We start from the raw sequence: 12,919 nt of genomic DNA on the forward strand, positions 1-12,919 counted from the left end.
CTCTCTCTCTCGACGTCAAGGAAGGTATATTTTCGAAGGAAGATTTCTTGAGGATAAAAGTGAATTTTCTGAGTAAAGGACAGAATTTACCAAGAATTTCCAGAAGTGAAGGCAGATTTTCACCAAAATCAGTCAAAAGTAAATTCCATAAGTTCAAAAATCCAAAATTATGACTGATTTCTTTCGCCCTATTTCTGTCTTAATCACCAAAATCTGCTAAGCGTTGGGCCAACTTCCTCCATTTTTCAGTCTGATTTTTCACAGAAATTTAGCTTTTTGACAGGCTGAAGGTGAAATTCTAAGGCAAAAGGTCCAAAATCAGGGTTAAACTTTAAGTTTACTTGAAAATAATGTAAATTTTTCTCTGTTTTCTTGCAAGTTGATGACCACTCAAGAAGGACTTTCAATAAAAGTCCAGATGAAGCTTGCCAGCAAAGGGTTGCAATCTGAGTCCAAAATCAATTCCAAAAGGAAAAAGGTTGGAGACACCAACCTTGGACATGTAGACTTCAAGATTTTAAAAGAAGAATGTACAGGAAGGATCGACTCTTACCCACAGTGGTTGCTCGCTGAATGATAAGGAATGGCCTTGTCCAGGCAGCTGGATTCCCACCAGTTGTGGAATGCGTTGAGCTGATAATTGAATGTGCTATGCATTATAATGCTCAAGAAAGATAGATCATTGCACCGGATGGGAGAGTGTTGGGTCATCTCGGAGAATTGGCCATCCAAGAAGCGTTCGAGATCCCAAGCTACAATCGAACCTCATTCAAAACCAAGGAGGAAACCAAAAGAATTTATAAGGACCAGCTCGAGCCTTGCACGACAACTATCAATATGTTGGCTGGAGAAGCCAAGGCCCACCCTCAAGAAGGTGCCAAAGAAGTTGCTTCACACTGATTTCAAAGAGGATTATGGAGACATCATTTTTCTATTGAACAAAGTTATGGGCAGCCCTCAGGGTGCGCCATTTGAATCATGGATGTACTACTTTATTGACGAGATCGCCCTAGGTGTCAAAATGTTCAATTGGTTCAGGGATAACCTAGAAGAGCAATTAAGAAATTTGGAAAGGACAAAGTCCTTTTACATGAGCTCCTATATTATTTACCTACTGGCAAGAAATTACAGATACACAAGGCTGATTTGCAAAGGCATAGTAGGTAATGGTGAGAATGAGTTCAAAGCATATGACTGTTACCCACAGGTGCAGCTTAGTGAGAAGTCCCATTTCAAACGAGTGAATGATGCATTTTTTATGTACATCACTAGGATAATGCAAGGAGGAACTCATCAGAACCTCACTCAGGAGGCCAAGAGCTTGATAAGCAAGTATGGATCCTGGTTTATCCAGTATCCAAGATTCACATATGTAAGAGTCAAGGGATTTACCAAATGTCCTTACTGGCTTTCAATATATCCCACCAATAGAATGATCTTGCTTGAAGTTCTAAGGCAATTAGAAACAGATGAGGGCATCCAAAGAGCAAAAAAGAAGACTTTCATTTCCTTTCCATTTTTCATTGCAAATATGTTGGAGTCCTGTCCATCGGCACAGGCAGCTGAAGGTGCTAGGCTGGAGATGCAGTGGTATCCATTCGTTTTCTACCGTTCTAGAGCTAACTTTGATCCCCACAATCACATTGGATCGGTGAATGGAGAGAAGTACAGGCATAGAGTGGACCTCGAGGACTTTTGGGAAAATGCAGCAGATGAATTTGATGTTCGGAGAAGACTATGGTCTAGATTACCTGTGAGTTTGATCAGAACAACCAAGCTTTTCTGTGTACCTGACCAGCTAGAGGATGATGGATAGTATACTCAGCCACGCTTTGATGAGAATAGGTCTCTTACTTTTGTGAGATGGTCAGAACCAGAGCTCGCAAATTTAGCCACGTTGATGTGGCCAGTTGTCAAGTATTCACAATGGTGGGTTGATCAGCAAGTCCAAGAGCTAAAGCAAAAGAATATGACTCTCACTTATAACTTGATGGGCATAGTAGAGTCATATTCTTCTAATGAAGGAGCATATCAAAGTGTTGAACCAATTGAAAGCATTAATTCAAGGAAAAGGAAGGAAACAATTGATGACTCTACAAGGTCAAAGGGTAAGAAAGATGTAAATGAGGAACCTGCTGAAAAGAGGCAGAAATCAACCCCCTCCCATTCTGCCACATCTAGGAATGCGAACGATGTATTAACTATTGAGGTTGAGTCAATGGATGAAATGAGGATTCCTTCTCCAATCCATGAGGAGAATATTGAATCAATTCAACGGGTGGATCAGGAGCTCCCATCTCCTTCAAACACAGAAATACTTGAGTCAGATAATGATGAGATGGATATCCTAGACGAGGGATTCCAAGAGGGAATGATTTTCGCTCTTCGAGGATTTCAGGATAATCCGTGTGAAGGAAGCAATCAGGAAGAAGAGGATATTGAACGGCCTACAATTCTTGATTGGTTAAAAGAAAGAATGAAAATAAAAGCGCCTATGGAAGTTCGGAAGGAAGATGACACTACTGATTTCTTGGCTAGATTAGAGAAGGTGGTAGTAAAGAAAACAGCCAAGAAGTTTTCCACAATTCAAACGGATGAAACGGGTTGTCGTACAATTCAAATTGTTGTGCCGAAAGTGGACAAGGCAAAGGAAGACAATTCTCCACATGAGTATGAAATCACCACTATCAACTTGAGACCAACCACCAAGGGACAAGAAGTTGAGGACCTGAACAATTCAATCATTTCCATCAAGGCAAGAATGGAGAGAGAAATAGGGAAGAAAAGAGAATACAAGAAAGAAATTGAACAGTTAAAGAGGTACATCCAGCACTTGACCAAGCCTCTTGATCAAGGCGATACAGTGGGTCCTCCACTTTTGAATCTCTCACAGGAAGCAATTGGAGATATCGAAGAAGAAAAGGTGACAGCTAAGAAAGTAAAAGAATAGATAGTGAACGGCAGTGAGGAAGTAGCCACCTTTGTGGAGAAGTTGATACTAACATATGGACAAACTTCTGCATTCCTCTCTAGGATTCATGACATAGCAACAATATGGGAATAATCCCATACCTTAAGGTGTTGAAAGGAATTCCTAAGCAGGAATTGATTAATGGAAAGGTAATCGCAGCAAGAGCGGCATATGATTTCAACACATGGTACTAGGCATTGATTGCACGAAGTGAAGTCCTAGAAAAGGTGAAGGCTGATAGTATCAAAGTTGAGCAAATTAGAGAAATTCAAAACAAGATTCTCCTTGTACCTGCTGATGTACTCGGGAAAGAGACTATCCAAGAAAATGATATGCAAGTGGAAAGTCTAAAGCTCAGGACCCAGGAGAATTTCTTCACCATCACTGGACCAATCTTAAAACAAAATTTGCCTAAGGCATCGAATTTCTTGACCATCCGGGATGCCTTCCAAAAACAAGAGTTGGAATGGGAGACTTCTTTTGCCATGTATGCAAATGATTTGGACGAAATGGAATTCAGGATGATGTTGCCACATGTCACAATGGAAGAGGTCAGCCCGATCGTGTCCAGGTTCGTCAAACATACTGCCACTCAAGAGGATAAGGATGCACCTTCCTAGGAGATAGCTCCTCGCACCACTTGTCCTTCATGCATTTGTTCTTGATGCTATTTTGGGAAACCCTATTTAGGGTTGTTATGTTTTGATCTCAGTCGTTGATATTAGATTGATCTCGGCCTTTCATTTGTTTTCTAGAACTCTATATAAACTCCTACTCTCATTTTGTTGTGTGGAGAGATTTATGAAATTGTTGCTAAGAGCTACTTTGATAATAAAAGTTCATTTGCATTTTGCTTTGAAAGATTGTTATTATCGCGTGGTTGCAGGGTTGCATGCTTTCTTCAACATAGAATAGATTTGTTTAGAGTAGATTTGCTTACTAAGTTGTTAGATGAATGAAAGATTTGATAGTATTGGTGGGACTATTGCTCATACTTTTTTTGAACAAATGATTTTTGTTCATTATGTAAAGTTAGCCTAAGCTTATATTGTGGGTGCTTTAACTTCTACTTTGGATAAATATTGTTCGTTTTTTGGTATTGTTGTGATTTTATGACACCCTTGGTCCATCGGTGAGAAGCGATTAGAGATATGTTCCATGGACCAGCGCTACCCAGTTGATCAAGGAGAAAAGCAATGGAATCATGAAGTGTGAAGTGTTGTCTTGTCAAAAGGAAGTTCCTTGTCCTTCTACCCCGGAACTCCGGAACCCCCAGGTTCCCAAGTTCCTTGTTCTTCAACCCCAGAACTCCGGAACCCCCAGGTTCCCAAGTTCATTGTCCTTCAACCCCGGAACTCTGGAACCCCCAGGTTCCCAATTTCCTTGATCTTCAACCCCGGAACTTCGGAACCCCCAGGTTCCCATGTTCCTTGTTCTTCTACCCCGAAACTCCAGAACCCCCAGGTTCCGAAGTTCCTAGTTCCTCTACCCTAGAACTCGGGAACCTCCAGGTTCCCAAGTTCCTTGTCCAACTACGGTGACTCCGGTCTCCAAAGTTCCCCTTCTCTCTTTAACCCTTTCCCTCTCTATCCCGGAACTCCGAAACCCCGAGGTTCCGATGTTCCTTCCCCTCTTGCCTTCTCTCCCTAGTTCCTCCAGAACTTCCCTTTTTCTTCCTCACTTCGAGAGTCCGGTCTCCGAAGTCTTCCAAGCCTACTTCCAACTTGCAACACTTCCGGATGGCGTGATCGACACTCAAGGCTTTAAATGCTCCGACAGTTTTGGTGACTTATGCACTTTTTTCCTGGAGCCACAGGGGTGCATTTAATGTTTTTGGCAGGATTTCCATCAAGGGAGGTACGGGGCCATGCTTGGTGACTTGTGTCATGACTGCATACTCTGACTTTGGAAGGTCAGTCAATCCACCTTCTCAGGGTTTCCCTTTGTGGGTATGGTTAGGTTGCTTGCATGTACAAGCCAAGTGCATGCACTTCCCTGCACTTCCAGACTAACATGCAGGGGTCATGATCACCATTGTAACCCATTTTTCTATATAAAGGCTGTTAAGCCTCATTGTAAAGGGTTCTCTCCCTACTGCCTGGAGTTTTCTCATGCTCTCCTCTTCTCTTGAAGACTTGTAATCTTTGCATTTCTGCAACTGTAAGATTGGCGTTTGGCCTTATGATTTATTGAAGAACACTATTCTTGCCTTCTTTCAACCTATGTGTGTTGTGTATGCTTTCTTACCTTCATCATAGGTGCGTGTTGTGGCTCTTTCTCTTCATATATGCCATGTTAACTGGTTTTCTGAGTGTGACTTGTGGGAATCCTTCTCCCCTCTTGGCATTCAGTGGATTCTAACCTTCATCTATGCATTGGAGTTACTCATATAACTGAAAGTTGTGCATCTTCAGGGTGTTTCAGTTAATTACATGTGTCATTTAGGTAGGGAGAGGAACTATCTCTTCTTGGTGCATCACCTCCCTTGTTTCAAGCAATTTCTCTCTTCTCTTTTCCTCTGCAAGTTGTTAGGGTAGGCTCAGGAATTAGCTTTGAAGTGTTGAGTTGGTTCAACACTTGCACCTAGATAGAGAAAGAAGCCAGCCTTCTCCAGAGATTCAACCCCCATGCGCAAGGTCCCACACTTGGAGGTTGTTTCAATGTTTCACAAGGTTGCTGAGTTGATAGCTCAGCAAGGGTGCAAGCTTTTGTGATAACAGGTATTATTCACAGTATGAAAATCTTTAGCACAACCCTAGAAGATTGCACTTACTTTGTGTAGTTGTCCTTAGTGTGGCGAAGCAAAGTGTTGTTGTTGGTTTCACCTAATCTTTACTATCTCTTGAGTTCTTAGGAGTAGCATAGAACTTCTAAACCCTTCTCCTTTTTATCTTTTTTTGAAAGCTAAAATTGAAAATCCAAAAAAAAATAGCATTTATTGACAAATTCATCTGTCCTAACTTGTGAACGATATCAGTTGAGCTTAAGTCCCCCTTGTATTTCAGCATACATAACCAAGGAAGCTATCCAACACAAAGCCGCTAGTTCACACATATAAACCTTGGAGTCACTATATGGTCTTCACGCAATCTTGGCATACATAGTGATTTTGTTCAAGAGAGGGTAGAGTGTCCTTGGACATTTTATTCTAATGTTCGGTGAATGATAAAACATACACCAACAAGTTCCAACAAAAACTCTCAAGAAGAACAGTGCCAGCGAGTGTGAGACATCATCCAAGGGTACTAAAAATGATAATCTCATTAGAAGATTAGACTAGTGCATAATCATTTTCAGAATTGCTAGAGTTAATTAGAATTTACAAAGATTGTGTGATTGAAGGCAGATTGGACAGGTTATATGCAGATTAGAAGAATTTTTGAGTCGATTATTGCTAGCCGTACATTTCAAAATAGGTCGTACCATTTCTAGTGGAAGCCGTACAATTTCCAAGGCTAGGCACGAGGTTCTAGGTTGCTGTTTGAACATAATTTCAGCTTTTATTCAAGCCATACTTGGTATTAATTGCTATCTGCCCCTTCCCAGTCAATATTGGTCATCATTGAGAGAGGCCTTTGGAGTTTTGACTGCCAGGTAGGCACAAGGCGCTGGAAATTGTGCATCTATTCACATTTTCAGATTTCCTATGGTTGTCTATAGCTAATAAAGGTATGTTTTGTTAAATTATTAAATGCAATTTAGAGTTAAGGGTTTGAAGTAATAAAATTATTAAATTGTTTAGAGTTTCTTATTTTCATTTCCCAGCATTTCCCTTTCAATTCATATATATAAAAACCAAAAAAAATATCAGAAAACCATGGGAAAAAACAAAAAAAAACAGAAAAAGAAGAAAAGCAAAAAGCAAAGGAAATATCCCAGAATTCAGAAATGTGAAACCCAAAATAGGGAGGGATATTTCAATGAGACGGCCTCTCATAGTGGCAGTAACTCAGACTCAGATTTTGATGCAATGTCAAGGGATGCTAATTAGGGACATCTACGTATTTCTACATTATTTTCATTTTGTAGTTGAAATTTGCAGCCTTTTGACATTTTGTTGTAATTTTTATAAAATTTATATGCACATTGTCAATGAATGCAATTAAATATTGTTAAAACTCAATTTGTTTGTCACTTTTTATGAAATGAACATCTCAATTGGACTCTAATATTGTGTTAAGGTTCAATGATGTATATGATGATTGTCTTGTCAATGCTATCATATGAATATTTGAAATTTTCTATATTTTTATATTTTTCCTTTTTTTTAATAGCCGTGTCCTAAAAATAGCCTTCCTACTATCCCCGTCCTTGTCTCGAAAACTTGGGGTAACATAGTAATTTTCCAATTTGTTTACACCATTTGTCTAGAAAATTTATGCTTAAGTCAGTCTTGGAAACATATCATCCATAGACTTATAAATTGGCCCCCACAGATTTTGGGAATTAATGTCCATCATTAAGCTGGCTCCAACCTGGCATCATGGGCATATTATTAGATTTATTTATGGTGCTCTCATGTGATCTCGACTCTAACATTCTTTACATCCCAACGATCAATTAGAAAGCTTGACCCAAATTGTTGATCCCAAAACAAAGTTTCCGTTTGATGCAAACAAAGCATTTTCAAATACATGACCCAAATAGTTAATATTTATATATCGCACTACTAGAATATTTGACTTATGATACATAAGAATCAAGATGAAACCACCAAAACAACAATCTAAATATATTTACCAAAAAAGGTTAGAGCCTCAATTAATTGGTCAGGCAGAAGGGTGGCAACTAACACTCTCACTCTCTATTGGTCAAGCTGCCCACAAATATCAATTACTAAATACAAAGGCAGCCGACCTTGTAGACACCTAAAAAACATCTCATTACTAACACGCTAATTATTCGTCTTAATTAATTAAATAATTCATTAATTATTTAATTAATCTAGTTACATTTCTTCTAAATTAATTCAATCATCATATTTCATCATTTCTAATTACTCTATTTCTATCTTAATCATACAACCTCCCTTCCTTTAAATAGAATTAAATATTTTATTATTTGATTAATTTTGAATTTATAACTTTAATTAAATAATCTTTATTATTTAATTAAATTCAATTTCTAGTCTCCCACAATTAAATTATTTCTTTAAATTATTTAATTGTCTAGCTTGTTCTTTTCTAATTTAAAAATTCAAAAATTCAGATTCCCCATATTCTAATTTCAATTAATTTCAAATAATGTGCATTTCATTTATGATTTTGAAAATCAAATTTCAAATTAAATTCAAATTCATGCTAATTTCCCACAACATGTGCCTAATTTCTAACTGGCACTGACTCTGAGTTCAACTGTCAATCACCTTTTTCAACTTGGCAATCAAATCAGTCAACTAACCAATTAACTCTCTCAATCGCCTTTTTTAACTCCTCAATCAGCTTTTTCGAACAAACTCATCTAATAAATTATCTCCCCAATCAATTCAGTTTAACTCTCAATCAATTCTGTCTCAATTAATCTCAACCATTGATCGATTCAGTCTGCATATCAATCTTGACCATTCAATTTTCTCTCCAAACTCTATAAATTCAGCATCAATTCCTTCATTTTCAAGAACCACTTTCTTCGAAATTCTTGTGTCATTTCTATGTAGGATTCCCAGCGCAATATTGAGAACCATACAACTAAGAAAATTAAGAAGAGCAATGGAAGCAAGCGATTGATTCAGCAAAGAGGGAGTTATAATTCAATTGATTTCATGCTTTGTTGTTAATTAATTATTTTTCATTGTGTTTACGGACTTGCTAATTAGATTTGGGTTTTTGATGGTTAGACCAGTAATATCTGATTAATTATGTCAATTTTCCCTCGTAAAACAGACCTAATAATAGCCAATAACATAAGACATACCTAATCATACGTAAAATATTTTAGAAAACAGACAAAATATATAAAGTAAATATATGTCCGTACAACCTGCAATGGCGAAGAGATTCATAGCGCTCAGTCTCTGTCATGACAGTCTTCCCTTTGTACATATGAGTCAATGCATCATTGCAGCAACCAACAAGTAGATATGTATTTGGGAACCTGTAAAATTCCATAAGACAAAAATTAGTGGTTCAAATCACGTCAAATAAATGTGAACATGCATCACATGGAAATTCAAAAGGTAGTCCTTTATTTGTTTGGAGGAATATGAAATTCAAGATAAAGAGAAAGTCTGCTATTCACGAACAGACAAAATAAGGCAGGTTTGATCCAATGATTAATGGTGTTGAGAAATACCGGCCACTCCCATGATTCCTCTGACTTGCATACACAGAAGGTTAGAACATCATATACAGATGTGTGTTACATGAAACTTCCATTTCATTTGTATGGTAAATGAGTATTCACATAAAAGTTCAAAAACCATATAACAATGTGAAGAGAAACTAGCCTGCTTGAAGTACCTGCCACCAAACAAAATCTCTTTGGTTTATTGAATAGCTCATATTGTAAACAATGAAGAAACAAATGTACCAAAAACAAAAACAAAAAATCATGAAAAGAATGTTTTTCGATGATGCTAAAAATAGATGAAACAATTAGACAACAAAATAGACTGTTATACATTATAGTTATTAGTATCTAGTAATTTAGAGTTACTTCCATAACAGTTACATACCAAATACGTTATAAATTGAAGTCCACAATTACCCTATTCCCTTGGGTTAGTTATCTAACTCACTTGTTATGACTACATACAGTATGATGACATGCAGAATACAGTGAGCAAGAGATACTAAACATTGTCTCAGAAGCTCAATCTTAATATTCCAATATGTATGATAATCTTAATAACAAACAGCATTGAGTATCCAGTCAAAGATTATGTCCACAACTAATAATGGATGACAACGAGGTTCAAATTAAATAGATAACAAGGGTAAGGTAATATTCTGCCATGTCCTTGTCTTGTATGTTTAGTATTGAGACTGAGAGCATTGATGTTGCAATTAAAGACTAGAAGGCTTATCAGCACTTCTACACAGAACGAGATATTTTAAGTCTTTTATCTAAAAGAAAACAACCTAAATGATTCACAAACACTTGTTCTTTCAAGCTACAATCAAAGATTAGAAAATGCAAGTACAACACAAAGCTTGAATTGGATTGAATACACAAAATGTTAAGCAAATCAAATGGGGGAAATTGTATACAAAGCTACAATCACCAGTTTAATGAAGTTTGCAATTTAGAGCTTGCACTTTCAATAAAAGTAATTTGATTTACTTAAACAACACATACACAAGATGACAAAAAAAATTGAACAGTAATTTCAGTAGAAATATAGAAATAAAAATTACCATTAAAAATCTAAGTGCCAAAAGCATTTAAAGTGTTTAAAATGATTTTGTAGGCTGAATAAATATAAACTATAGTTGCCATGCTAGAAAAGGTTTGCTTGTAATCTGAGAAAGCTTACAAACATTTTTGATTCCAAATACATCATCTAAAATCAGAAATATTGAAATAGACTTTTAATAAAAACATACATCTATAAGAATAGACCTTCTAGGTCATCTAAAAATAGGACAGCTTTTGTAATGACCCTTTTTTATAGCCTTCCAACATCTTTGGAAGCTCCAAATTTCTTGGAGAGTGGCATCCTTTTTGAAACAGAGTTCAGATAATAGCATTATGTTCAGGGGATCGAGATAATTTTGTTGATGCTTTCCAGGGGCAATTTTATCATTTCGAGTGCATTCCAAACTTCTTGGAGGCATATTCTATTTTTGGAAAGTATCATTTTTTAATAAATTGGATCTCCAGTGAACTTTTGTGTATGTTGGTGCATTCAAACTTCACCTTCGAGCAATTGTCCCAAAATTATTAGAAATATTTAATATTTAAGTTGTCAAAGGATGAATTAAAGGACAACTTATATTAATTATTTATAAAGGTGAATTTTAAGTGACTAAAGTGTCAAAAAAGTACATAATAAAATGTAACGTCCCCTTCCTAAGCACTTCCTACTTGGTGATCGTTAGCCTATTCAGCGGGTTCTCGTAGGCTGATGAATTAGGATTAGGACTCAAGGTGAGCACTCAATTCAGTTTTTTAGCAATAACAAGTGTTGCTTTGGGCTCATTCAGTTAAGATTTGCATTATGGCCTTTTCTAGAGTGAATTCAAGCAATTTCTCCATTTTTACTATTTTTAGTAAATCATAGTCTAGACACTAACTTGGTCAATTGGCAGTATTTCTATTTTGGGAATGTCAGTAAATCATTTGATGTTGATATCCTCGTAATTAAGGTGGTCTAGAACAATAAATTTACATAATGTTAAAATATTAAAGTTAAATCTATGTTCCATGGAGACGCGTCCCCTGCCTTTTTTCCCTCATACCCGTACCGAGGACGAAACGGGGATGTGGGATGGGAATTTGCTGTTTCCTAATCGTCCCTCTTTTGGCAAAAACACAAGGGACATTTCGGGGATTGGTGTTGGGCAGTAAGGGATGGCAGGGGACGGCCAATTGTCCACGGGACAGCCAGGGGACATCTAGGCATCCCCTGACCGTCCCCAGGATAGTTGGTCGTCCCCTACAGCCCAAAAAATTTTAAAGTCCAAAATTTAAAAAAAATACATTTAATTTACAAAAGAGGTTCAGCTGGCCCCACCAAGACCCCAAATAAACATTAAAATATAACAAACCCTAATATAATGCATAAAACAAACAAAAGGAAGAAAAAAAACACTCATTTTGACATTTGCAAAATAGGAAAAGAGCAGCAAGAAGAGAAGAAGCAGCTGGTTAAGGACAGCCATATATTTTCTTAGTTTATCTTGACATTATGATAGACAGCTGATTATGGACTTCTATGTTTTAACTTTTCTATTTACAGTTTATGTCATCTCATAGTTATGGATGTTTAATATTTAATATTTATCATTTTATGTCTATTACGGATGTTTGTGACATATGTTTGTTGGCAATGATTGATAAAAGCATTTGAATTTTAATAAAATGTTTGTCAATTCTCTTGTAAAATCTCAATTCAAGTCTAATGAAATGTATTAATGTCTATGATGAATGCTTTACCATTGTTATGATATGCATATTTGAAATTTCTCTATATTTGTAAAAAACCTCCTATTTTTTTAAACAGTCGTCCCCTGTCGTCCCCCCAAAAATGACCCAAAAGTACCCCTGTACTGGAAACACGTCCTGCTGTCCATGTCCCCAAAACTCCGTGGAACATAGAGTTAAATGATTTAGCTTTGGCGTTATTTAATTTCAATATATTGACTAAGTGGGTGCTCAAGGTGGTATAAGATATCTTGTTAAATATTAAATAAAATGCTCTTTTTGAAGTGGGCACCTAAGTTGGAAGTCATAACGATATATTAATTAAAAGTACAAAGTGCAAATCCCTAAGTGTGTGTGGCCTTTTGGGGGGCCTTTATAAGACATTTTTGGAGCTCATTTTGCATTATGTTGCGATTGATATTTTGAGAGCAGAATTTGGCTACATTGAACTTGTTCATCCTATGGCTTTCTGAGGACGAAAAACCCTTGCAGATAACATCTTTGTTAGTGAATGATCTAACCTAGAGGATTTATTGGTGGTTTCATTTAGGAATCACAGTTGAGTTTCATTGGAGAGGATTATAGTTTGTATTTTCAGTTGGCATCTTCAGCAGATAAAGAAATACATTGGAGGAGATAGGAAGCAGATTTGAAGGATTACTTCAAGATTTTTAGTTTTTTCTCTTCCTTAGGCTGGTTGTACCATTTCTAGCTAGCCGCCCAAGCCAATGGGGGCATGAGAGCTTGGGAAGGATAGACGCTTGGGTTTTGGGAGCTTGTTGGTGCTGAAAGGAGGCATCTAGGGCATAGAAATTAGAATACATTCATTTTATGCCTAGTGGAACAGATTTCAAAGAGTGGCAT

The 12,919-nt window shown here is 36.9% G+C and overlaps 1 protein-coding gene across 4 annotated transcripts in view; it reads right to left on the minus strand.

Annotated features, from left to right (window-relative positions):
• Positions 1 to 12,919, minus strand: part of LOC131060780 (choline-phosphate cytidylyltransferase 2) — a 218,502-nt gene that overhangs the window by 181,269 nt on the left and 24,314 nt on the right. For 3 of the 4 annotated variants that reach the window (XM_057994170.2, XM_057994174.1, XM_057994173.2), the window contains exon 3: positions 8,951 to 9,064. The exons of the other annotated variant lie outside the window; for it this stretch is intronic. In XM_057994170.2, the coding sequence (XP_057850153.1) occupies positions 8,951 to 9,064 (114 nt within the window). The remainder of the gene's footprint in view (positions 1 to 8,950; positions 9,065 to 12,919) is intronic. 4 annotated transcript variants of the gene reach the window in all.

Source organism: Cryptomeria japonica, chromosome 10 (assembly GCF_030272615.1).
Source record: "Cryptomeria japonica chromosome 10, Sugi_1.0, whole genome shotgun sequence".
In the NCBI taxonomy this organism is placed as follows: domain Eukaryota; kingdom Viridiplantae; phylum Streptophyta; class Pinopsida; order Cupressales; family Cupressaceae; genus Cryptomeria; species Cryptomeria japonica.